Genomic DNA, 26137 nt, shown 5'->3' with positions numbered 1-26137 from the left:
TTCTTTTTATTTCACTGTATTTATTATTTTTATTAGAAGGGTTTTCATGTTATTTATTGCTGCTCATTTACTCCTAATTGGTTTTAATACATTATTTTTCCACATGCTAAATGATTTTTAATGGATTTTACAGAAAATTCAAATATGTATATAACAAATTAATTATTCTGTGGTTGCTTTAGAAATTCCAACTTGAAATTATAAACTGTTGTTATTACACCTTTTACAAACAGGACCTGTGTATATGTGCTTGGACTCATAGCCAAAACCAAACAAGGCTGTGATATTCTAAAATGTCACAACTGGGATGCAGTGAGGCACAGTCGCAGACATCTGTGGCCAGTGGTTCCAGATGATGTGGAGCAACTCTGTAATGAGCTGTCATCTATCCCAAGCACCCTAAGTTTGAATTCGGAGTCAACTAGCTCCAGACATAATAGTGAAAGTGAATCTGCACCATCAAGTGAGTATTGTGACAGGTTCATATAAACAGCCAAAATGAACATTTGTAGTTATAATTTCGAATTTTTAATGTATTTGTTATATTCCTAATTTTATTTTTTCTGAGATAATTATTTGGTAGTACTAGCTTCTTGGAGAGTGCTTATTTTTTCACAACAGAGAGCATAGCCACCAGCCTGCATTCTTCTCTACCTTTGCTTTCTAAATAGCTTTTGGGGGGAGAACCTAAGATGGCGGCTAGGTGAGACAGGGCGAAAAAACACCTCCTTGAAAAATACTAGATAAAAACCAGAAAGTGACCTAGAACACCAGTTTCAGTGATGCACCAGCTGGACAAGGTCTGCTAAAACCACAGGGACCATGTACTTGGTGAAACCGGGAGTCTGCATTCTGAAATGAGTGAGTAAGCTGGCTGAAAGTCCCGCGGCCGCGCTGTGGTGTGGGGAAACCAGGGGTTGGCATTTGGAGACGGACTAGTTCTTTAAAAAAAAAAAGAAAAACACAGGAGCAGCTGCAGTTACGATGGTAAGAACCACGCAGTGAAGCATGGCAGGAGTGGGCTGTGCCAACCTCTCGGTGTCTGGCATGGAGGATAGACTGCTGCTGATTCCCTCAGGGCCAGGGGTAAAGGGGAGAGCCAAAAGGAGAAAGAAACTGCGCTGCTTGCAGCCAGCTCCCCAGCGGGCTGGAGACACTCCTGCCCGGGGCCGTACACAGAGCCATGCCAGAAAACCCAGTGTGACGGGGAGTGTATCCCACGGCACCACGCACACACCACAATATTGGCCGTGGATGGTGGCCTTGGGTGCATGCACAGCTAGCTGTCCTGGAGCTGGGAAGGCGGAGCTGTGTGAAAAGCGGGGGATTGAGACGACCCATTCAGCCATCTTTGCATAAGGCCGGGAGCGCCCCTGCACGGCCCGGCGGCCTGGGGCTTCCCTTGAGGGACAGCGTGCACTTGTGACGTAGCACGGCCTTCCTTCAGCAGAGGTCCTGGAAGATCACAGCTGAGAAGGGGGGCCCGCTCGGAAAACCCAGGGAAGCTACGTCAGTGCCAGGGAATTGTGGGTCAGCGGCAGAGAAAATCTGGGGCAAAACTGAAAAGAAGGCTTAGACTTTTGCAACAGCCTTGAATCTCCAGGAACACCTGGGAGGTTTGATTATTAAAGCTGCCCTGCCTCCCTAACCACCCAGACACGCCCCACATTCAAGGCGGACAGCAGCAACAACACACCCAAACTGAGTGCACCAATTGAACCCCACAAGAATCATTTCCCCACACACCACAAAGACAAAGTTGGGGAGAACTGACTTGAGGGGAACAGGTGACTTGCAGACGCCATCTGCTGGTTAGTTAGAGAAAGTGTACGCCACCAAGTTGCAGATCGGAAAAATTAGATTGGTATTTTTTACAACCTGAAAGAACCCTATCAAGCAAAGCAAATGCCAAGAGGCCAAAAACAACAGAAAATCTTAGAGCATATGATAAAACCAGATGATATGCAGAACCCAATCCCAAACACCCAAATCAAAATATCAGAAGAGACACAGTACTTGGAGCAATTAATCAAAGGACTGCAATCAAAGAATGAGAGCATGACACAGGAAATAAAGGACATGAAGAAGAACATGGCACAGGATATAAAGGACATAAAGAAGACCCTAGAAGAGCATAAAGAAGAAATTGCAAGAGTAAATTAAAAAATAGAAGATCTTATGGAAATGAAAGAAACTGTTGGCCAAATTAAAAAGACTCTGGATACTCATAATACAAGATTAGAGGAAGCTGAACAACAACTCAGAATCCTAGAGGACCACAGAACAGAAAATGAAAGAACAAAAGAAAGAATGGAGAAAAAAATCAAAAAAATCAAAATGGATCTCAGGGATATAATAGATAAAATAAAACATCCAAATTTAAGACTCATTGGTATCCCAGAAGGGGAAGAGAAGGGTAAAGATCTAGAAAGAGTAGTCAAAGAAATTGTCGGGGAAAACTTCCCAAACCTTCTACACAATATCAATACACAAAGCATAAATGCCCAGCAAACTCCAAATAGAATAAATCCAAATAAACCCACTCCAAGACATATTCTGATCAGACTGTCAAATACTGAAGAGAAGGAGCAAGTTCTGAAAGCAGCAAGAGAAAAGCAATTCACCATATACAAAGGAAACAACATAAGACTAAGTAGTGACTACTCAGCAGCCACCATGGAGGTGAGAAGGCAGTGGCATGACATATTTAAAATTCTGAGAGAGAAAAATTTCCAGCCAAGAATACTTTGTCCAGCAAAACTCTCCTTCAGATTTGAGGGAGAGCTGAAATTTTTCACAGACAAACAAATGCTGAGCGATTTTGCCAATAAAAGACCTGCTCTACTTCAGATACTAAATGGAGCCCTACCAACAGACAAAGAAAGGAGAGAGAGAAATAGAGAATTTTAACAGACATATATAGAACCTTACATCCCATATCACCAGGACACACATTTTTCTCTAGTGATCATGGATCTTTCTCCAGAATAGACCATATGCTAGGACATACAACAAGGCTCAATAAATTAAAAAGAAAAAAAAATTGAATATATTCAAAGCACATTCTCTGACCACAATGGAATACAAATAGAAGTCAATAATTTTTGACGTGTAACTCCACTATTTACTTCCTACATGATAGAAAATACACAAACTCTAGTGACAAATCAGAGGTTTTGGACTCAATGTAAAATATGTAATTTTGAAAAGAACTATATAAAGGTGGGGGAATGGAGGAGTATAGGAATATAGTTCACTTGTCCTATTGAAGTTAAGTTGGTATCAAAGAAAAACAAGATTGTTATGGATTTAAGAGGTTAATTTTAAGCCCCACAGTAAACACAAAGAAATTATCAGAGAATATGACCATAGAGATGAATAGTGGAGTGTTGGTTATGAGAAGTGGGGGAAGGGGCAATGGGGAGTCAAGAAATGAGTGTAGGGTTGCTGTTTGGGGTGAAGGGAAGTTTCTAGTAGTGGATGGTGGGAAGGTGACAGCATTACAACATTCTAAATGTGATTAATCCCACTAATGAAATGCTAGGGAGGGGGTGGAATGGGAAGATTTAAGCTTTATATATGTTTCCACAATTGAAGAAAAAAAAAGTCTAAATAGATGACAATTGAATGCCAAGGATGATCCTGGATGGGATCTGAGGATGGAGGACAGGAGGCTCAAAGGGACACAGCTGAGACATAAGGGGGAAAAAAAAAAAAAAGAAAAAAAGGAAATATAGAATGTAAGCTTTGTATCAATGTTGAATTTCTTGAACTTCTTAGCTGCGCTTATTGGGATTGCATAAAAGAATGTTCTTGTTCATGGGAATTGTATATGTGAATTATAGTGTTTGTTCAAGGATGTGTGCTGCTTGCTCTCGTATGTTCAGAAGACAGAGCAATAGATGAAGGATGATAGGGAGGGAGGGAAAGAGAAATGGCTGTGTGACAGCATGTTAAAGTTGGTGGATCCGGGTATCAGGGGAGGGGGGTCAGGGTATGCTGGAGTTCTGTGTATGGGGTTTGTATTGTTTTTCCAACTGCTCCTATAACTTATTTCAAAATAAAATTAAAAAAATAAATAAATAAATAGCTAATGGATAATCTTACATGCAGACTTATATAATAAGCCATGCACTGGGAGAACCATTTCCCCTTTTTTTGATTGTCAGAAAAGAGATAAGTCTAATTAGTAAATGTTTATTCATCTACCTTCTTCATTTTACTTATTTTTCAGAGGTGTAGAGATTGTTGAACAATAATATATTTGTTAAGGGATATTATTTTCACTTCTTTTTGAGAGAAATGCTAAATTTTAAAAGTTAATTAAATAGTGAAATTAAATTTATGTATAAAATGATTTGTGGTTTTAAGTCCTATGCTATTAGGTGTACAAAATTTATAACATAATCCTTCATTTTAAGAAGATAGTGCAATATTTATTAAACCATATCTCATCAAATCTAAGATACCGTGAATTATAGGGTGCCATCAATATTTTATGTACCACTAAGAAAGAAAAAGAAATGCTGCCTGTTAAACTGGGATACACTAATTTCCAGATGATTCCTGATTTAAGAGATGAATGTGGAAAATGTGCATCTTAGATTTGACAAAATATGGAAATACAATGTAGTATACAAATTTATTTAGGATTTTATTTTGTTCTCTTTCAAAATATATTTGAAGTGATTATGATTATTTATCAGAGAAGCCAGAAAAAAATAAAGTACTTTAGATATCAGTAGGTACCTGTGTTGAATGTTCTATTAGAATTGAGCACTGAATTTAGATGAGCTTCATAGTACCTAAAGCACAATGGGAAATAAATGTAGTTGATGTAAGCATGAATTTAAAAGAATGTGATTTGTTTCTCTGTAAGTATGTTTTGTTTAGATTTGGGACTTCAGTTAACTACCAGGAATCTGTATCAACCTATATAATTTGGCCCATAGACTACTTTTCAGAGCTGTCAAGACTAATGCCAAATAATGACTATTATTCAGAAGCTTGCATTTTTCCTAAATATTTTCTCAAAGTAGTTGTGAGGCATAAATGGAATATCTGTGCCTGAAACGTGTTGTTTTCTCATATAATTTATTGAGTTGGAAAAAAAAAAGCATTTTTAAAGTTCAACAAAAACTAATGTTATCTGTCAGTAGAATAATAAGCAGTGATTTTGAGTGTCAACTCTAATGTCTAGTGGGCCTAAATTTGAATTGCAGTACTGCCATTTAGTCTTTGGCATCAATATTTCCCTTTAGATGAAATCCACATCAAGTAGGGAATCAAAGAGCCATGCCCCCCAGGCTGTCCTTACGTATGACCAATCAAGTGAGCATTCATGATCAGATCTCCCTTTGCCTTTAATTTTATCCCAAGTTTTTGAAGATTGTAGAACAATCAAAAGATACTTCATGTTAACTGTGCCATAATGAGTTCTGTAGTTTTTCTTTGGAAATAACAAGAGGTCCTTATAATGATAATTTCACACTTTATTCAGTGCAAACTCTGGGTTTTAATGAAGCTCTTTTGTGGCATAGTATTTTAAACCTTTATTTCTGAAATTTCTTTTTTGCAGATGACTATTGAAATTTTTTTTCCTGAGATGTGATCTGTCACTAACAGTTCTCATGATTTTGTCATTTTTTTTTACGTACTTTTATTAATTGACCCTTCAATCACAGGTATGTTCATAATGGAGGATGACCGGTTTGGCAGCAGCTCTACAAGTACATTTTTTCTTGACATCAATGAAGATGCAGAGCCAGCATTTTATGAACGACCTGGACCTATAAAGGATAAAAATTCATTTCCTTTCTTTGCTTCCAGTAAACTTGTGAAGAATCGTATCTTGAATTCACTAACTTTGCCTAATAAGAAACATCGTAGTAGCAGTGATCCAAAAGGAGCGAAACTGTCATCTGAAAATAAGACAAGCAACAGACGAATCAGAACACTTACAGAGCCATCCAGTGTTGACTTTAATCATAGTGATGATTTCACACCCATATCCACAGTTCAGAAAACATTACAATTAGAAACTTCATTTGTTGGGAATAAGCACATTGAAGACACTGGTAGCACTCCAAGTATTGGAGAGAATGACTTAAAATTCACTAAGAGTCTTGGTACAGAGAATCACAGAGAAAACACAAGCCGAGAGAGATTAGTTGTAGAGAGTTCAACAAGCTCACACATGAAGATACGTAGTCAAAGTTTTAATACAGACACTACAACAAGTGGCATAAGTTCAATGAGCTCAAGTCCTTCACGAGAGACAGTAGGTGTTGATGCTACAACCATGGACACAGACTGTGGAAGTATGAGTACTGTGGTAAGTACTAAAACTGTTAAGACAAGCCACTATTTGATGCCACAGTCTAACCATCTGTCTCTCTCCAAATCAAACTCAGTGTCCCTGGTGCCTCCAGGTTCTTCTCATACACTTCCTAGAAGAGCACAGTCCCTTAAAGCACCCTCTATTGCTACAATTAAAAGTCTAGCAGATTGTAACTTTAGTTACACAAGTTCTAGAGATGCCTTTGGCTACGCTACACTGAAAAGATTACAGCAACAAAGAATGCATCCATCCTTATCTCATTCTGAAGCTTTGGCATCTCCAGCAAAAGATGTGCTGTTTACTGATACAATCACCATGAAGGCCAGCAGCTTTGAGTCAAGGTTAACACCAAGCAGGTGAGAAAATGTACTTTTAAAAGTGAACGATAATAGTTGCATTTTAGATTTAAATGGAAAACAATACCCGGGTTTTTCATCTACATAAGCCTCAGAACTGACTTAATATAATTGTTTACTATGGTAGGTTATAAGCTCCTAGTTACCCGATATGATTTGAAATTGATTCTTGCAGCTGCGAGGGGGGAAAAAGAAACTCCTTTAGGCCCTGAAAATAAACATACATGCTTTGCAAAGACACACAAGTCACAAGCTTTTTTTTATTTATTTCTCGCTTCTGCAAGGATCGATTTTAAAAAGAAGCATGTCGGGGGAATCAGGAGCTTAAGACCTACAATAACAAACAACCTTTTCAGGTAGGTCAATTTAAGGCCCAAAAGTTGACCCCTGTTTTTTTGTGTTTTTTAAGATAACTGAAAATTTCAGTAAATTGTTTTCAGTTTGTTTTAAGAAGCTGTGATTATTAAATAGGACTGTAATAAGCACTACATGAATTATTTGACCCTCGGGATTCAGCAGCAAGTTTCCCTACACTCAAGGATATTTAGGGGATTTTTATGCTGTATTTAAATAATTAAGATTTTACTTTCAAAAGATATGCAATGTTAAATTTGATTGTTGGAAAGATTTCTGTACCTATAATTTGTTTATTGGACCAGATACTTCTTTCTAAACAAGCTTTCCTTAGTTTTAGATTATTCATTTACATTTTAACATATGGATTAATACACCTCAAGTACTTAGGATAGTGCCTGGCACGTATTAAGCACTCAGTAAAGTTGGATACTATCATCATCATTATCATTATTGGTAGTTATTTTTTAATGCAATCCTTCTGGCTGTTTAAGATAACATAATATTAAGTATAAGAACTCCATAAATTATGAAGTAATTTCTTATCTGCATGGGACTTATCAGCTTTGTCACCCTTATAAATGCAGAACAAAGCCAGGCAAACCTCTCAGCAGCTCACCATTAAAAACCTATGCAGTAAAGTTCATGAATTTTATCCAAAGGGAGTCCCTCTAGCCCACATTCAGAGCTGTTGGTATTTATTTTAACAAGCTTGGATCAGGTTTCCAGGCCTATAGAGGCAACAAATTAGAAGCTTCTGCTGGTAAGCACATTGCAACAGGAAAGGACAGCTAATAGCATTGGTAAGCAAGGGAGGAAACTTAAATACTGCATAGTGTTTGAGAACTCAGAGACCACAGCAGTCTGGTACCATTCATCAAGGGCAGTGAGTAGTCTAGCATACCTAAATAAGCAGTAAGAGTACCACTACTTGAGAGCCTAGTCCAATAACCAGAGTTCCATTAATTCTGAACCATCCAGTTAGGTTAATTATATCTTTTTGAAGAGGGAAGGAAGAGTTTAATATGCTTTAGAATCATTTCTGTACAAATTTGATTATAGCATGGATAAAAAATTGGGGTGCTTAAAGATTCATAGGGATAAACCTGAAAAGATGCTATCTCAAATCACTTACTCTCTAATCATTCTGGATTCTTAGGATCTTATTTTCTGTATTCTTTGTTCGAATAGGAGAAGGATACTTGAAAATTTTACTTCTGGAGGTTTGCTAAATTATTGGTGTTATAAAGGATGAATAGAAGTTTTTAACTTCTCAGGGGAAAACAAACCAAAAAAAAGGCAGTTGTTCTAGTTTGCTAATGCTGCAGAATGCAAAACACCAGAGATGGATAAGCTTTTATAAAATGGGGGTTTATTTCACTACACAATTACAGTCTTAAGGCCACAAAGCATCCAAGGTAACACCTCAGCAGTCGGGTACCTTAACCGGAGGACGGCCAGTGGTGTCCGGAAAACCTGTTAGCTAGGAAGGCAGCTGGCGTCTGCTCCAAAGCTCCGGCCTCAAAACGGCTTTCTCCCAGGACATTCCTTTCTAGCAAGCTTGCTTCTCTTCAAAACATCACTCCCAGCTGCACTCTCTTTCTTCCCCCCAGTCAGCTCATTTATATAGCTCCACCGATAAGGGCCCACCCTGAATGGGCGGGGCCACGCCTCCATGAGAACATCTCATCAGAATCATTGCCCACAGCTGGGTGGGGTACAGTCCAAGCAAATCCAACCATCACCAGAACGCCTGCCCCACACAAGACCACAAAGATAATGGCATTTGGGGGACACAATACACTCAAACCGGCACAGCAGTATAGAAAAGCAGGTACTGCTTGTGCAAAGTCATGGAGGCATAACAAAACTTCACGTTCATCAGATCTGTCATTGATTCTTCAAAACTTAGGGCCTACTGTGTTCAAGATTCCATGAGGAAAACATTGAGTATGTCAGCATTAATTTTCTTGTTCCTTTTTCTGTCCCTTGGTTAGTTCTGAAAAAAAGGAACATGATAGAAGATAACTACAAATTTACTGTAAAGTAGTGGTTTGGAATTCTGGCTAAGATTTTTTTTTCCCCCTGTAAAATTGAAATAGTATGTGTACTGATTTCTGTGTATAATGGATAGCATGAATCCACCAATCTTAAAAATTGTATCTCGGATATTTCCTTTCGAATCTTGAGTTCTGTTGCTGGTGCTGAGTGAATGAATTTTGACAAAATCTTCTGGGTCTCAGTTGCCTCATCTAGTAGAGATTGGACTAGATTAGTTGCTGTTTAAACAGAAACACTTTTTTCGGAAAAGTTCTATGGAAGCCTGATATGTAGAATAGACAAAAATGCAGCTCCTGTGGTTGAAGTGGGGATTGGGAAGGAGGAATAATTCAATAATTCTACCCCCACCTACCCCCCATTCCAGTAGTCTTTGAAGAGTTTTATGGAGTTAGAGAGGTATGATGGAGTACCATTTGAAAACCACTGACCTACTTGATTTCTAAGGTCTCCGCAAACACTGAAGAAAGGAAAAAAAAATTTTTTTTAAATCAGAAACGTTTAATTAGCTTTTTAAAATTGATGCCATATCATTGTAAGCATTAGAATTATAGTAGCCTAGATATTCATGATGAAAATTGCCTAAGCTCCTTGTATCACAAATTCCCAAATGCATTTCACAAATTGAAAATACAGTTTTCCAGGCCATTGGTAATGTTCCACTGTCTAAATTAGTTGACTTTAGATGAGTTCATTCAAATTCTTAATATAACAGGTGAGTAAGTGGTATTCTCAATGAATGAATATTGAGAATTCCTTAGAATAACAGGTGGTATTCTCAATGAGGAGGTATTTGGTATTCTCACCAGTGATGTAGGTAGTAGTGTGTTCTCCAGTTATAAAAGTGCACTACATGTATAGGCCTTCCTGGTCACTCTCAATGTGACCTTTCCTGCCGGAGTCTTTTTCTTGAATCTTCTTATTTTCAGGAACTGAAATAAATATGCTTTTGTTTTATGTAAACATGAAAGATGAGCATTTTAGTTTCATGAAATAGAATGTAGGTGTTGTTTTTGCTATGGTAATCTTAATTGGTACCATTTATGAAGCATTTATTTTGTTTTAGAAAATAATTTGCTTCAATATCAGGCTACATTAATACATTTCAAATGACTTGGTTTTTCAAATAGCAGTATACTTAAAATATAGAACCTTGCAGAGTACCTTGTATGTACAAAGGATATCCCAGATATTTTATCATGTAGATATTTTAGCATGTCTATTGCCTGAATAAGAATCCATATGTAAGAAGTTGTAGCTTCTGGAAATAATCAGTATACCATATTTATTATGGAATCATTAGTAAGGTGTGCATTGAAGAAATATCAGTGCTTCATACAAGAATATTTCTTATATTTATTTATAAATGAAATCATTCTTGCTATTTTGTGGCTGTCTTCTGTTACGTGAATCTTAAGTTGATAACAAAAGCATTAAAGTAATCACTACTTAATGAGATTTGAGTGGTTAACCTTATTTTCATAAATGTAACATTCAACAGACATGTCCTTAGTTATATGATAGCAAACCTAACCATCTCAGATAATTGTAAAGGTAGTCCTTGGACCATTCCTCTGACTTCTGAGATCAGTTTCTTTTATTACTTCTACAAGTAAGATGTTAGCATCCTATTAAAGGTAGCTTAAAATCCCTTCTGATCTTAAAATTCCATTAACAGAAAATTGAATTGCCCACATTTTCACCTTTACTTGAGAGATCTTAACAGTTATTTTTGGTAACAGTCAACATTATTGATGACCTTTGGTATATCAATTTATAATAGCTAAGTATTATATGTTCCCAGTAAACAAGATGGCACTGCTTAATACTTGACTAGCTACTTGTCTTTTATGAAGGTAAGCCATAATTTCTTTATATGATTACTATTACAAGTCAATAAACTAATGCAGTTTTTTTATGGAATTATAGGTTCATGAAAGCTTTAAGTTATGCTTCGTTAGATAAAGAAGATTTATTAAGTCCTATTAATCAAAACACCCTGCAGCGATCCTCCTCAGTGAGGTCCATGGTGTCCAGTGCTGCATACGGTAGCTCAGATGACTATATTGGTCTTGCTCTTCCAGTAGACATCAATGATATATTCCAGGTATCATCATAAATTTTCCTATGAATTGGTTTCTTGGTTTTTCATATTTTGTAACTGCTTACTAGAAATTTTAAATAGAGTGAATCCTAATTTTGGGGAAGGTGATTTTTTAAGGCAGTTTATTTAAAGGAATTTTAAGATGAAAATTATTTCACCTTTCTCAATTCTTCTGTACTCTTTTATTTAGTATCTCCATGTCCCCAGAACATTATCTGTCCCACTTTTCCTATGCTGACTCCATATCACATTTCATTTCTTTATCAATGTATTCTCTGTAGAAATATAGTAAATTCCTAATCTTGTTTTTTAATCACTTTTGACTTATTCCTTGCTTGATCCTTGATCCTGTTTATCTCATACAGGGCGGCCACAGATGGTGCCCAGCCATGCAAGGTGACCCTAATCCCATGAAACACCCACAAATTTCTAAATGATATATAGTACCAAAGAATACACATTTACTCAGAAGCGTAAAGGCTTTTTCGATAAATACTAAAATAATTATTTTAATATCCTTTTACCTCACCAAGAATATGATAAAGACTTCTAAGGTTATTTTGCCAAGTTTTGATAATTTAACCTTCTCCAGTAAACTTTTCATTGTAGGTTTATCTGCTATAAGAAGCCAATTTAGATTATACTTCATTTAATATTGCTAATATTCATAAAGTGGACTTCTTTTTATAGCAGGATTTACCATGATTTATGTCTATTTTAGGTACAAGATATTCCCTATTTTCAGACAAAAAACATATCTCCACATGATGATCGAGCTGCAAGAATGTTAGCCCATGATGCAGGAGGTAATGTGTGGTCTTCGTTCCATGAGATTTCTCTTTACATTGGAAAAAGAAAAGATTCAAAGTTCTATGTATTAGAAAAACACTAGAAATTCAGATACAACCATGTTTGGGCCAACTTAAAAAATTATACCAAGATAATTGTTTGAGTCAACCTAAAATTAAACTACAATAAATGTTTGTGGAGGACTTATGAAGGACTTAAGGTGTGTTTTTCTACTATGTGACCTGTCTCTGAAGAAATCAGTTGTTTCAGTTTAAAAAATATGATACATGAAACATTTGTGACATTAATCCTCACATATCTAAGACACAACTGTTTGGGTTGAGGAGAGGGATTAAAAAAGTACTTAGAAATTATATGACCTCTTACTGTGAATTTTATTATTTTAATGAATATATACATTTAAGCATGGGTTCATAGCTTCATAATCTTGATGATTATTTTTAATAGGTACATTATGCTCAGAATTATTACTTTAGACATATATAGAGGATAATTGAAACAATGCCTTAATTATACTATTTCCCATTTTTTAAGACCCCTTATTAAATTTAATATAAACAAATCTGCTGATTTTAGTTATTTTCATAATTTAAAGCAAATTATTCGTTTTTCTCCCCAGTTAAGAATAGATTTTGAACCATAAAAAGCTCTGGTTTTCTTCCCTAATGTCTCTCCTTTAAAATTTCACATAGGTTAAGGCACCTTGAAAGAAGTATCATTCTACTATATCGGATTGTGTTTTATATTTACTATGTGCAGGTCTTCCATCTGGAACTGGAGGTCTTGTAAAAAACTCTTTTCACTTGCTGCGACAGCAGATGAGTCTTACGGAAATAATGAATTCAATCCATTCAGATGCTTCTTTGTTTTTAGAAAGTACAGAAGACACCGGACTACAGGAGCATACAGATGATAACTGCCTTTATTGTGTCTGTATCGAAATTCTGGGTTTCCAGCCCAGTAACCAGCTAAGTGCAATATGTAGTCATTCAGGTGAGTGATTATGTCTTTCGGGTTGAATCCTCCTGAATTTGAATCTGCTCCATTCACAAGTAATCCATTAGCAATATTGCTTATCCCCTCTTAGTCCATTTTCACTACCTCAGCCTTAGTTTAATCATTCAGCATCACCCAATTGGAGTGTTTGTGTTTCAGTCACCAGTTTGGGTCCCTTCCAATTCATCTTTCCTACTATTGCCTGGGATTAATCTATTTTCATTTCTTTATCAGCTGTTTGTGCTTAGCATACAGGACTCTGATCTCTCCAGTCTCCAAATTATAATTGACACACCATTACTACTGACTTGTAGTTTTTGAACCAACTGTGCTCTTTTTCATGATTCTAGGCATGAAAAGCATATTTTCTCTGTTACTTCATCCTTGCTCATCCCTTTCCCACACACCCATGCCAGCTCACAAGCTCACACACACACAAGTCCACCTTATCTTAAGTGTCAGGAATATCTTAATCTGTGAAGCTTTTCTCTGACTCTCTAAGTTGAGTGTTGACACTCTTCCTCTTTGCTCTCATTGCTTTTTGTACATAGATTTCTTGTGATAGTTAAGGTAATTATTGCTTGGTTACTTGTTTCTCTTCCAGTCAGTAAGCTCCTTCAGGGCATGGTCCATCATATCCTTTCAGTGTTATGTTTCTAATACCTAGCCATATTGCTTTGCATAGTAGGTACTCAGTATGTACTTGGTGAGTACATAAAATAGAACCAGATTCAGCTTTTTTATATGAATAAACAAGAAGCACGTAGTAGCAATTTAAAGTTAGTGTGTGGGTGTATATATATATTATGTATATATGATATATATATGTTAAAGTGTTACCATAGATATCTTTTTCAGTGAATATAAGTTACCCATCCTCAGAAAATCCTAGTGATGATCAGATTCTCTGATTCACTTTACCAAATTCCTCCTGATATTCTAATTCAGAGCTTCCTATCAATGGTTCCTTGTCCCTGTGGGGCCTAAGTTTTACAAACCCCTAGACTAGCCACAGTGACTAGCCCTGTCCAGGGACCTGGTGTACTGTCATTATTTTCATTTTCTGTAGTGAAAAAAGTTTGGGAAAGTATTGTTCTAATGCATTACACACAGTAGAGAAGATCCTCTTTTAAGTTACTTGCTTTATATGTCGCTCATGATGTTTTTAGTACCTGTGAGTTCTGTTTCTTAATTTACTCAAATTCAACAAATACTTATAAAGCACTCACTATGCAGCTTTACTATACTGTTTTCCACTTACTTAACCAGAAACAGGAAACCACCCCCCTAATTATCTAGTCAAAAGGCAATCACAACTAGTTTTAATTCGTTTATGACCTGTAGCTGGTAGAGTGGTCAAGCAGAGTATTCTAAAGTTTCGGACTTGTGAGAGACACTGTGCAGGTTTGGAGAGGCTCTCCTCACAGCACAGCCATCATAGGCCCCCAAGCTTGTTATTCTAGTGATGAGAGGTGTTAAATTGACGAGAGCAGGGTCGGTACAGTTTACCCATCTTAGAGATGTGAAGCAGGAGAGGCTAATTGTTGAAAAGTCACTGAACTCTAATCATTCATGCACTCTACATATATTACGTACCTACTGTGGGCCAGGCATCATAGTAGATGCTGGAAAAACAACTGTGGGCAGTAAAAAAAGACACTGTTCCTGTGCCTTTTGAGCTGTAGTCCAGTGGGGAAAGAAATACATTGATTGATTGACTATTCAAATATACCACAATTGTAACAAGTGCCATCAAGGATAGGTACAGCATACTGGCATAGAAATTTGAACATGTAGGCAGGTCAAGGTAGAGATATCTGAGAAATTATTGTTGAATTGTAGTATAAATGATGAGCAGAAGCTTACTAGCTGAAGATGGGAGTCTAGAGAATTGTAGACAGGGAACAGTGTGAGCAAATGTCCCCCTATGTGAGCAAGCATGGGAAGTAGAAGGGATTAAAGGACACCTCCGTGAATGGAGCTCAGAATGCAAGAAGGTACAAGATGAATCTAGAGAGATAAGCAGAAACCATGCTCTTCAGAGCCCTTGCTACTCAAACTGTGGTCAGTGGGCCAGCAACATCAGCATCACCTAGGAGCTTGTTAAAAAGATGAACTCTCAAGCTCTACCCCATGATGACAGAATCAGAATCTGCATTTTAACAAGACTCCCAGGTTATTCTTAAACACAGTAAAGTTTGAGAAGCACTACTTTGGGCTCTGGTAAGGATGTTGTATATCAGGAAGAAGACATCCTTATCTTCCATGACAGATAACACAAAAATAGTTTCTTTGCTATTGGAGCCATGATCATTGTAAAGGATGGCAGGAGTTGAACACAGATTTTTATTCTCTAAAACTTCCAGTCTGGTGGTGGCGGTGGTGGTGGGGGGGCAGAGGGGGGTCAGAAAATGTTAAAGCTCACAGGAAAGACCATTCAAATAGGGTATATAGTAACATATTTTATTCTGTGTTCTCACGCTGTCAGAGACACTCATAAATTGTGATTCTTGTGTGTAAGGGAAAAGATTTTCCTTTCGAAATTTAATATTACATTTCTTTTGGGTCTTATTTATACATACCACCAAATTCCCCCTAGTGTAGTTGAAATAAGTTTATGGACTAGTTAACCAACTTTTGGCAGGAAACTTAATGAGTGTTTTAAACCATCCTTCTCTGAAAGATGGAGCATCAGCAAAAAAAAAAAAAAAAGAAAAAGAAAAACCAACTATAAAAGGTGATGGCAAGAGGATCAGTTTGAATGTTTAGACTATTAAATTGACAGTTTGTGAGAATTATGTAGAAACCAAAATAGACAGTGGTGGTTTTCAAAATTTTAGCTTTAGAATCCATGTTCCAATCAAAATCTATACAAAAGACCTATGGTATACAGATAAGGGTGTTAGGGGAAGGGTGAGGTGGAGCCCCATTCACTTGGCCTTCTCCTGGCCGAAGTGGTAACCTTTAAAGTGGTCCCTGGAAATGCTAGGGCTTAGGAAACACTGAAGACTACAGGGGTAAATAGTATAGCAGAGCGGTGAGCTTTGGAATAAAGACGACTTAGTATTAAGTTCAAGCTGTTTCACTTAGTTGTTTGTTCTTGAGCAAGTTACCCAATCTTGCTGAACTTTTGTTTTTGTTTAAATCTCTAAGTGGGAATAATGATACCTACCTTATGATTTCTTTTGATGTTTAATAACATGCAAGATTAGCATTCGGTAACCTCTCAGTAAATGGTAACTCATAGTAAATTGTTTATGTTAGAAATATTATTCTCATAAATTCTGATCACTCAGTTATGGCACTCTCACTGTGCTTCTAAGAAAAATCTCCTTGCTCACTTCCTTTTACATTTCCCAGTGCCCAGGTGAATTGGTTATTTGGTGGTTATGTATATTAGAGATAGAGCTCCTCAGAGAAATTCTTAATTTTTCCAGAACAATTGTTTCAGCATTTCCCCTAAGCTATTTTGGGACTTGTTGCTTTGTGGTAGGAAAATTTAGCTTATGATTTTTCTGAGTTAGCCCAGATGATTCTTTCCCAGATACGGTAGTATTTGTTTGGAGCTGGCCTTTTGCTGAGCCACATGGAGTAAAGAAAGCATCTAATCTCTTTTGTTTAGGGTCTGGTATGTCCTAGGCTTCTTGTCTCCATTTTTTAATTAAAAATAAAGCTAAGCTAGAATATTATTAATTAAAAGAGAAAAAACAATAAAAGCAAATACTTCAGTTAAGAAACTGAACTTCAGCCATATACATAAAGCGCTTTAGTTTATGGACAAAACTCGAGCCAAATTAAAAACAATCTTGAAAAAAAAATGTTCTGAGTGAAAGTGTGCCTAAGGTTCATTGCATGGAGTGCTTCTTAAGAGAGAACGGAAAATAAAAGTTCCTAAAGGTAAATATCCTCAATCTTTTATGCAAAGTTTTGTGTTAAGCTGAATCATAGACATCTTCAGTGTATAAGAAAAGGTAGACCTGTGAGCTGTTCGTTTCCCCAATTCCAAGATTTTTTTGGTTTCCTTATCCTGCCAGTTTATAGTGCCCATATTCTGCCCACATGTTCTCTGAAGTCTCCTTTCAACGTATGTAATTATTTCTTTTTTTTTTTTTTTAGTTTTTATTGATGTGGTTTAGCATGTTTTTCCCCCCAAATACCCCGTGTAGTAAGAACCTTCTGTTATCATTACACTTAAAATGCTGTTTCACATCTCCCAATGGGATAAACTATTTTTGGAACCTGTTTTAGCTAGAAGAATGCTTTTTTTTTTTTTTTTTTAATGAAAATGATTGGCACCTTTAGAAGTCAGATATGATTTGAACAGGTTAGAAATGTTAGAAATCACTGGTTGAAGGTGAGGCTGAAATAAACTAATTCATATATAACTTTTCAGAAACATGTCAATTGAGAAAAATACAATTTTCACTGTAATTTGTGCCAGAATGTTTTGTCATTTCTCCTAGGTAGCTCATCAATTGAGACTCAGATAACATATTCACCTCTTATTTGGTTATTTAATATTACTGAAGAAAGCTACGTGAAAAATTGTTTTTGAACACCTCAAAATCAATGTGTAATTTAAGTAGCATTTTTAAGTTCCTGACAGATATATAATTTCCTTAATAATAGAAATTTCAGGACTATACTAAATTTATAGCTCTTCTTTCCAAAGACCTGAAGCATTTTCTGCTTAGTATTATTTATATAGTAATCTTAGAAAGTGCTTAGAGCTGAGATGAAATGAAATCAAGATAGGGAGAGGTAGTGCATTTTGACATGGGTCTAATTTCCTGGGCCTTTAAAAATACAGCTTTTTCCCCCTCCACTCTGACAATGTGTTGTAGTGGACAGAGCACTGGGCTAGTTATTAAGAAAACCTAAGGTCTTGTCCTTCTACTGAGTGTGTGTCGTCTCTCTCTGAATCTGTTTTCTTTCATAAAATGAAAGCTTTAACTAATTTCCAAGATTTCTTACAACATTAAGATTGTGTGATTTTATGGGATGTCCAATGTTACTTTCTAAAAGGATAACCAAAGACTTCTTGATTTCCATTTGCTCTAGTCATTGGGTGACTTGGTATAAGTGCTTAGGAAATTTTTAAATTAAAAAAAAAAATTTAATGTCACTTGATTTCAAAATCCCTTCTAGGATTACCTTAAAAATTCATGGGTAGTATATAAATTTAATACTAAGGAATGAACTGAACTTTAGATAAGGCAATGAAGTGTTATTCTTATAGTGGTACTTATTAAATGAGGTACAAAGCAAGTCATCGAATAATGCGAATAGTATAATCCCACTAATACATGCACAAGAAAAAGAAAATATAAAATAGTAAAGGATCTGAAATTTTATATCTCAAAATTTTAACAGTATTTACTTATGGGGAGGGGAATTTAGGTGGGGATGGGAGGAATGGGAGAGGGGTTAGATAAAAAGTTGCCTTCATTTTTTTCTATGTACATCTTTAATTGATTTTTTTGAATAATCACATATTCATATATTACTTTTGTAATTTAAGAAAATAAGGTCTAATTTATAAATGTCTTAATAGTTCAGCAGATTTCACTATCTGAGCAATCACTATCTGAATAGTCTGAATCTGCTTTGAAAATCTTCATTTTGGAAAGTAATTGTTGAAAACTGGAAAGAAATTATAAGGAATCATCTCCTCTATATAGTGCAAGTACAGGAATTAAGCCATTATTGTACTTTAATGAAAGTAATTTTTTTTTTCTCAAGATCTTCAAGACATTCCATATTCTGATTGGTGTGAGCAGACTATCCATAATCCCTTAGAAGTGGTTCCCTCTAAGTTTTCAGGGATTTCTGGATGCAGTGATGGAGTATCTCAAGAAGGCTCAGCCAGCAGCACCAAAAGCACAGAATTGCTACTGGGTGAGTTTTCAGATTCAAATCTAAGCACTGTTAATACAACTATACTTAGATTTTTCTCATAAATACTATAGATTAAAATTGTCTGAAAACTATGACAAGTCAGTTTTAGTGAGGCATATTCAGCAGACTCTTAGTTGCCTGATTTTATTAGAAAGAATTTTGCTCCCAGCGTGATGGCAAGTTATGTACAGTTTAACTCAGTGTTAGATATTTAACTAGTGAAGTTTAAAAACAAATTCCATGAGTCAGAATTATTTTCTATTGTAATATATATAAAATATTTAACTTCACACTGAAATATTTTTTTCAGGTGTTAAAACAATTCCAGATGATACACCAATGTGCCGTATACTCCTTCGAAAAGAAGTTCTAAGATTAGTCATTAACTTGAGTAGTTCAGTTTCAACTAAGTGTCATGAAACTGGGCTTCTAACGTGAGTAAACTATGTGCCTGAGTGCTGTTTATTGTTAGTTTCTGCTTTATGGTGAAAAAGATATTTGAAATACTTAAAAAGTTAAATTAATCAGCTTACATCAGTGGTTCTCAATTATATACCCATGAAAGGCTAAATTTTCTTCAGAAATGTAAGTCAGAACAACATATGGCAACAGATTGAATACAGAAGAAGGTATGAGAATTCATCTATCTCCTATTAAACCAGACTTTAAAGAAATCTGAAAAATGTAAAGCAAAATCATTCTGTTCCTTTGTTTTTGTTTTGGAAAATAGTTATTTTTTCCTTAAAATATTTTTTATTTATATTACCATATAATGGGTATTTTTTTAATGAATTAATAAATATTTTAAAATTTTCTCCATTTTATCAAATATGGCAATTATCAATTGCTATAACCCACAAAATATAAGCTTTTTGGGTCGTCAATAATTTTTAAGAAAGTAAAGTCCTAAGACCAAAAAGTTAGAGGAAACCTGGTTTATTTAAAACAAATGGTATTTTCTTGGTTTAGTTGTTTTCCTTTTTCCTTCTTTCTCTTTTTAAAATTTGCAGAATTTTTATCATTTTTCTAAATCTCAGCCACATGATAAAAGGAAATTCAGACCAAATCTTCAACATCTTTGATTTGCACTATTTGGAACAGTATTTCTCAAAAGAAATGCACCTTAGGTCTCCTGTGGGGCTTTAAAAAAATAATAATGCAGATGCCAGCACCCCGCTACAAGGTTCCTGGCCTGAAGCTCTAGGTGTGGGGCCTTAACTTGTCTATTCCCTCCACTGTAACCCCACAGCTGATTCTGAATTGTAATCCTAACTAACCTCAATTCTATTTTTAAACTTAATTTTTAATATATTTGGGTCATTCTAGGTTGATAATAAATTTTGCAATTCCTCATGCCCATAAAAAAGAATATTCCTACTTTCCAGTAAACATTCAAGTTTTGAAATTTTAAAAGACCCACAACTTAAAATATCTAATTTAAGTGTGAAGTAGGAATCCTTAATATTTTATATTCTTGTGCCTTCACCTCATATAAAGTTTAATCAATATCTGGAGGAAAAGCTATTTTTAAAAGTAAGTGGTACTTTGGAGGAAAAATAGGTAAACCATGATTACAATTTTTATCACATAATAGTCTTTTCTTTGATTTTAGAATTAAGGAGAAGTATCCTCAAACATTTGACGACATATGCCTTTACTCCGAGGTTTCCCATTTGCTGTCACACTGCACATTTAGACTTCCATGTCGGAGGTTCATACAAGAATTATTTCAAGATGTACAGTTTTTACAAGTAAGTAGATTTGTACTTCTGAAATATGTCTTCTAAGATTAATTCTGCGTTTGAACTGACAGATTATATCCATTTATGTGCTCAAGAGTCATTAGCAGTTTACCACTTCTTTCCTAGATGCATGAAGAAGCAGAGGCTGTGTTGGCAATACCACCAAAGCAAACTACAGTTGATACATCTGCTGAATCCTGACCTCATATTTATGATGTATATAGATACACACTATATATATTCGTATTTGTGGATTTCCTAAAAGCCTCAGAAAATGCTGACTGGGCAGCAAAGACAGGAGTATCTTCTGTACACTGTTCCAGCGATTACTGGTACATGAACAGTTGGAACTGCTGACTTCCCTAACCAAAACAACTTCCTTCTCACCCCTATTGAGCCCTTTGGGAGGTTCAGTGTTCATTACCACAGTTTTGTGAGTTTTAGTTACCATTGTATGCAAGAGCCAAGCACTGAATACCTACATAGGTTTTCTTTTCTTTTTTTTTTTTTTTCATTTTAAGAGCATAATGACAGTGGAACAATGATAGGATATACAGAAGCACCCTTCACACAATTACTTCTGAATTCTTTTTTTTAGGGTAAATATAAAGATGCCTTGTTTGTTCACTAATTTGTGGAAACTAGGAATTGTGTCTCTAAGGCTGCATCCTGTTACCACAGTGGGGTATGCTGTAACTGCTGGTTATTAGAGGGGGAACTTTGGCCCTTCCACATTTTTCTTAATGTTTGTAACACTACTTCGGAGGTTTGTAACCTCAAAGCGAAAGAAGAGCCTCAAAAACCCGAGACTTATATAAGTTATTTTTATGTTATTAGAATTGCATAAAGATTCTTATCTGTTTTCTGTCTCTTCAACTTTGTTGCAATGTATTATTGTAGGCTATTTGAACCCACTAAGGTTTTTCACTACAGTTCCTGATTAGAATCAGAAAATCATTTTATAATTCAGGTGAAATTCGATGTAGAATTCATATTTTTCAGTGGACTTTGGTTTTCATTGACTTACCATATTATTGTCTTAAATGGGAACTTGAACAACCACTATAATTTAGACCCCAAAGCAAAAGAAAGCATTAAATAACCCTTGGAATCTCCTGAGGAAAAGATAAGTTTGTCTACAATCATTCCATGGGAAAAGAAAAGCCATATTTCCTTTTAAAAAATCATTAATAAAACTGATTATTAAGATTAAAAATTGTAGTGAAAAGCCTTAAGTACCAAATTTTAAAGCAGCAGTGACTTATTTTAATAATAGTGTTCTTGTTTTGCACAAATTAAATGCAGTGATAGATGAGTTTATGAATTACAGTAATTGCCTTTATCACATTTGTGAAAGTGTTAAGTTGATGAGGGCAAGGATTTTTTTTTTTTTTGTCATTGTTTATTTGTTTAACTTGTGTATGTCTAAAGATATTTGGAAATCTTTACAGGAATTAAACATATATGCAAATTTGTATATAAAATAGCATGGCCATCATCATTAGAATGCTTGTAAATGAAAGGTTTATCTTTTTGAAATCTATATATAAATAGTAAAAATCCAGCTGGACTGATTAGGACTCTTTTTTAATTCATTTGTGTATACCATTTTTTACAATTAGACATCAGCTTTGACATAGTCATAGCACATTGATAAATATTTTCCCACATTGCTGGTATTTTTTTGTAATGGGTTTGTTCTTTGAGATCTCTGTAAAGAACCCTAGGAACTAGAAATTCTAAGTCACAGAGAGACTTTTTTTTTTTTTTTTTTTTTTTTCTAATTTACTGGCACTGAAAGTTCCTGTTGGGGTGAAGCATTTTATCTCACTTCATAACACCTCTTTGACTGCACTTCAGTGAATTGTTCTTACGTGCACTGTGTAGCAATTTACATTGTAACAAAGCAGATAAGGGCTGTAAGCTGCTGCTTATGTTAAAAAGTGGCTCTTCAGATTTTTTCTCACAAAAGCCAATTAAAGATAAAACAAATAATATTTTTAAATTTTAATTTATCATTGAACCCACATGTTTATTTAAATGTCAACAGTACTTCTAAGAATGTTGCCTGTGTCACCTTGGTCTTTGGTCTTGGATAATTAAACTGCCTTTCCAGAGAACCAAATGTCAGAGATACTAGACCAAATAGTGGTTAAAAACTCCAAAGGAAGTAATGTAGTAATCTTATTCATAATGGGATTAACATATTTAAGACATTCATTTTAAACACTACCTCAGTTAATATAGAGTATAAAATCTGTGGTTTAATCCCTTTAAAGTTAGACCAGTAATTAGTTTTTGTCACGTATCTGCAGCCTCATCCCCACACTCCCACCCCTGGTCAGCCTTCCTGAAATTAAGGCTTAGTTATTAGCCTGAACAGTTTTTGACTGTTACTTTGAAAGACATTTATACTCATCATATCTGCCTATTGCACTTAGTTTGGGGAGACAGAGCTTTGTGTGGTTATTAGTAAATGAAGAAAATAAAATATCTACACTTAAATTTATAGTACTATTTGGTTTATCCTTGGTTTCACTGACAGGTCTAATCGTTTTCTTTGAGTACTTGTTTATATAAAAGTAGACTTTTATGAAAAATGCTCACATGCAGTGCCAAGTGATTAATTTATATGTTTAAAAATATTAAATTATAGCAGAAAAGGTTAGGAATGGTGTCAGTGGTAATAGAAATAATTGAAAATTTTTCTACAAATAATAATAATACCAGACTATAGAATACCAAAATAATGTTAATACTGTAGTTTTTCAAGATTTTAGAATTAACCTTAGTCCATATAAATTTGTATTATTGGTAATTGAATAATTTGAAAGAATTTGGGCAATTGTGCTGGTTGTAAACTGTGAATTTCTAATTGTAAAGTGAATTGTCATTTCTAATTGAAATTGTTTTTAAGAACAGATTTCCACTTCACATACTAAGTAAATACTGATAAATAAGGAAATTAGAAATTTAGTATTTGTAGAATATGGTCTAAAATGTCTTATGCTTTTATTTCCTGTTTATGCGTAGAGAGATTGAAGGGGGAAAAAGTTTGTTCTTCCTAATTAAAGTTTTTCTAATAAAAATTGGTAGCACAAGGACATTCTGTAAGTCAGTGACTTTAAAAGAGGCTCTTTGGAGGTATATACATTATTATATTAGTTATTCTGACATAATGTGTACATAATGTGAAATGGAGGCTTTAATAGTCTTCAGCTCTTATCCAAAGCTTGAGATAATTAAAGCTGAGTTTTCAGAGCATGTCACAATGGCAAGAGTATTCAACAATGAAGTGTCCATGCTTACTTAGATTTGTCTGCTGCTATTTGTATAAAATTTTATTTCGTTACATTCAGAGGATGCCTTTTATCCCCACATTAAAGCACAGATCATTAAGCAATAAAAAACCAATCAGATGTTCTGTTTTTCAAATTATAACTACAGTTATTTTTGCATAGTAAGAGTGAGGTGCTAATTTTGTGTGAGATGAGCTTTGTAAGCTACCTTGGGAAATTTCCTTTGGAGGTAAGGTTTTTTTCCCCGTTGGTCCTATGCTTCCAGTTTTGTCTCAAATTCACAATCCATGGAAATATGGGAAAAATAAAAGGTAAACTTTATTGAGAGAGACTTTTTTATGAAAAGAGATGATTGAAATGAGTGAACATTTCAGATTTTCCAAAATGTAAGTTGGGAAAGGTCTTCATTGTCTCCCCATTCACAGAATATAGTTACTATCTTAATTTAACTTCAGTGAGAATTTCATTATAAAAGCATACCAGTGAAATTAAATAGCAATGCATATCAAAGAATACCTAAATCTATGAGATTCTTTCTAGAAGCATGGTTTGGTTTTGTTTTGTTTTTTGTTTTCCTTCAGTTCCAGGTTCCCAGGGTATTTTTCATTCATGGTAGGCTTAATATGACTTACACAAACTCTTCTTTTTTTCCCTTCCCCTCTGGAGTATTTTCATAATATAGGTGGATAGCTATGCCACAAGCATGCACAAATTGCACATTTTGTTTGATTTTCTTTATAAAATATTTACTTTGAAAAATATAATTTATGCCAAAAAAAGCATACCTTACAATGTTGCCACTAAATAGGCTGTTTCAGCACAAAATGCAAAGTCTTGGGGTGGGATGGTTTAAAAAATTTCATAGATACAGTTGAAAAATATTCCATTACTGGCGTATCTGAAATCTTAAAGCTGCATTGTAAAGCAAAATGTCTAAATTAGTTCTAAAAAGTGGTAAGGGATTTGTGAAAAAAGAACTGACTTATTGCTCCCTGCCCACATGATTTTCTTCTTTTATTTAGTAATACGCTGCTACATATTTGGAGGTTCTGGTGTTTGTAGGTCACTGAACAGACATTGAAATCTGATTTATATTGTATAACTGTAACATAGAAAGAAAAAGTATTTATATATTTTCTGTAAGACTATTTCATTGAGTTGTGTATAATTTAAATAAGATTTGTCCCCAAATGGTTTTGCTCACCTTGATTTTTTTTGTGGTTTTATTGTTTTTGTATAATGTGTACAGTTTATGTCAAGGGCATTAAAAGCCTCCTGAAGCATAACTTTATCAAAGGGATACATTGTTAATAAAATGGACTTAAAATTCTTAAAATTGTGTTGTTGTTTGAAAATTTGAAACACCTATCCAGTGGTCATATGGCCTTGATTTTGAATCATGTACCACTGACGTTGATACCTGCCCAGTTAAGGTGACTTTTAGGCGGTTCAGTATCACATCTGGGGGCTGTTCCAAATGTTTTAGAATAACTGTTTTCACTTTCTTAAACATTCTTCACAATTTAACCAAACATCTTTACAGTAGTTTTTTTTTTTTTAATTCAATTCATTTCTATAAAGAGTTTGGAAAAATGGATCTATCTTTAGACTAGAACAGCCTGAATTTTTTGAAGAATAACATACAAAGCAAGTAATGATGATGATGACCATGGTGGCTTGTCTATGGGAAGTATTTGATTTCTCATGCAGTAACTAATCTGACCAAATAGATTAATCTAAGGCTATCTACTATCAGAAGAAAATATTACAAGGGAAATTACCAAGCCTGGAGAGTAAAATTCATTGTCAAAGCTAGAGTCTGTTATAGTTGATTAAATTTGGTAACATGTTTCACATTAAGAGATTTGTTGATTCAGATAATTTAGACTTCACATTTCTGTATATCATTTTTCCCATTGACTTCTATATATATTCCACAAAAATATGGTTGACTCCAAAATAAACTTTAAAAAGCACATTTTGTAGTCATTATGCAGCCAGTCTTTGAAAAAAGTCATAATATAGCTGAACTTTAAAAAAGTTATTTCATTTTTAAATATATTTGATATATAAATATACTCAGAAATAAGGTACAATATTTCTGCATTGACATTGAAAAAAGGAAAAGATATATTAAAACTTACTATAAAATTATATATTACAAAGATTTGTCTTAAAGG

General features: G+C 34.9%; 1 protein-coding gene across 6 annotated transcripts in view; it reads left to right on the top strand.

Annotated features, from left to right (window-relative positions):
- RICTOR (RPTOR independent companion of MTOR complex 2) overlaps positions 1-25293 on the top strand; it is a 162247-nt gene extending 136954 nt beyond the window's left edge. For 3 of the 6 annotated variants that reach the window (XM_037799498.1, XM_037799503.1, XM_037799502.1), the window contains 10 exons: positions 234-463; positions 5685-6696; positions 6981-7052; positions 11038-11215; positions 11934-12018; positions 12782-13015; positions 18761-18916; positions 19227-19350; positions 20529-20667; positions 20785-25293. In XM_037799498.1, the coding sequence (XP_037655426.1) occupies positions 234-463; positions 5685-6696; positions 6981-7052; positions 11038-11215; positions 11934-12018; positions 12782-13015; positions 18761-18916; positions 19227-19350; positions 20529-20667; positions 20785-20859 (2305 nt within the window). In that variant the 3' untranslated portion in view covers positions 20860-25293. The remainder of the gene's footprint in view (positions 1-233; positions 464-5684; positions 6697-6980; positions 7053-11037; positions 11216-11933; positions 12019-12781; positions 13016-18760; positions 18917-19226; positions 19351-20528; positions 20668-20784) is intronic. The other 3 variants (XM_037799500.1, XM_037799501.1, XM_037799499.1) reach the window with 3 other exon arrangements.
- The last annotated feature ends 844 nt before the right edge of the window (positions 25294-26137 follow it).

The sequence above is a fragment of the Choloepus didactylus genome, chromosome 11 (genome assembly GCF_015220235.1).
Source record: "Choloepus didactylus isolate mChoDid1 chromosome 11, mChoDid1.pri, whole genome shotgun sequence".
Classification (NCBI taxonomy): domain Eukaryota; kingdom Metazoa; phylum Chordata; class Mammalia; order Pilosa; family Megalonychidae; genus Choloepus; species Choloepus didactylus.
Note: the sequence above shows the minus strand (reverse complement) of the source record. Positions and strands in the feature narration are given on the sequence as shown.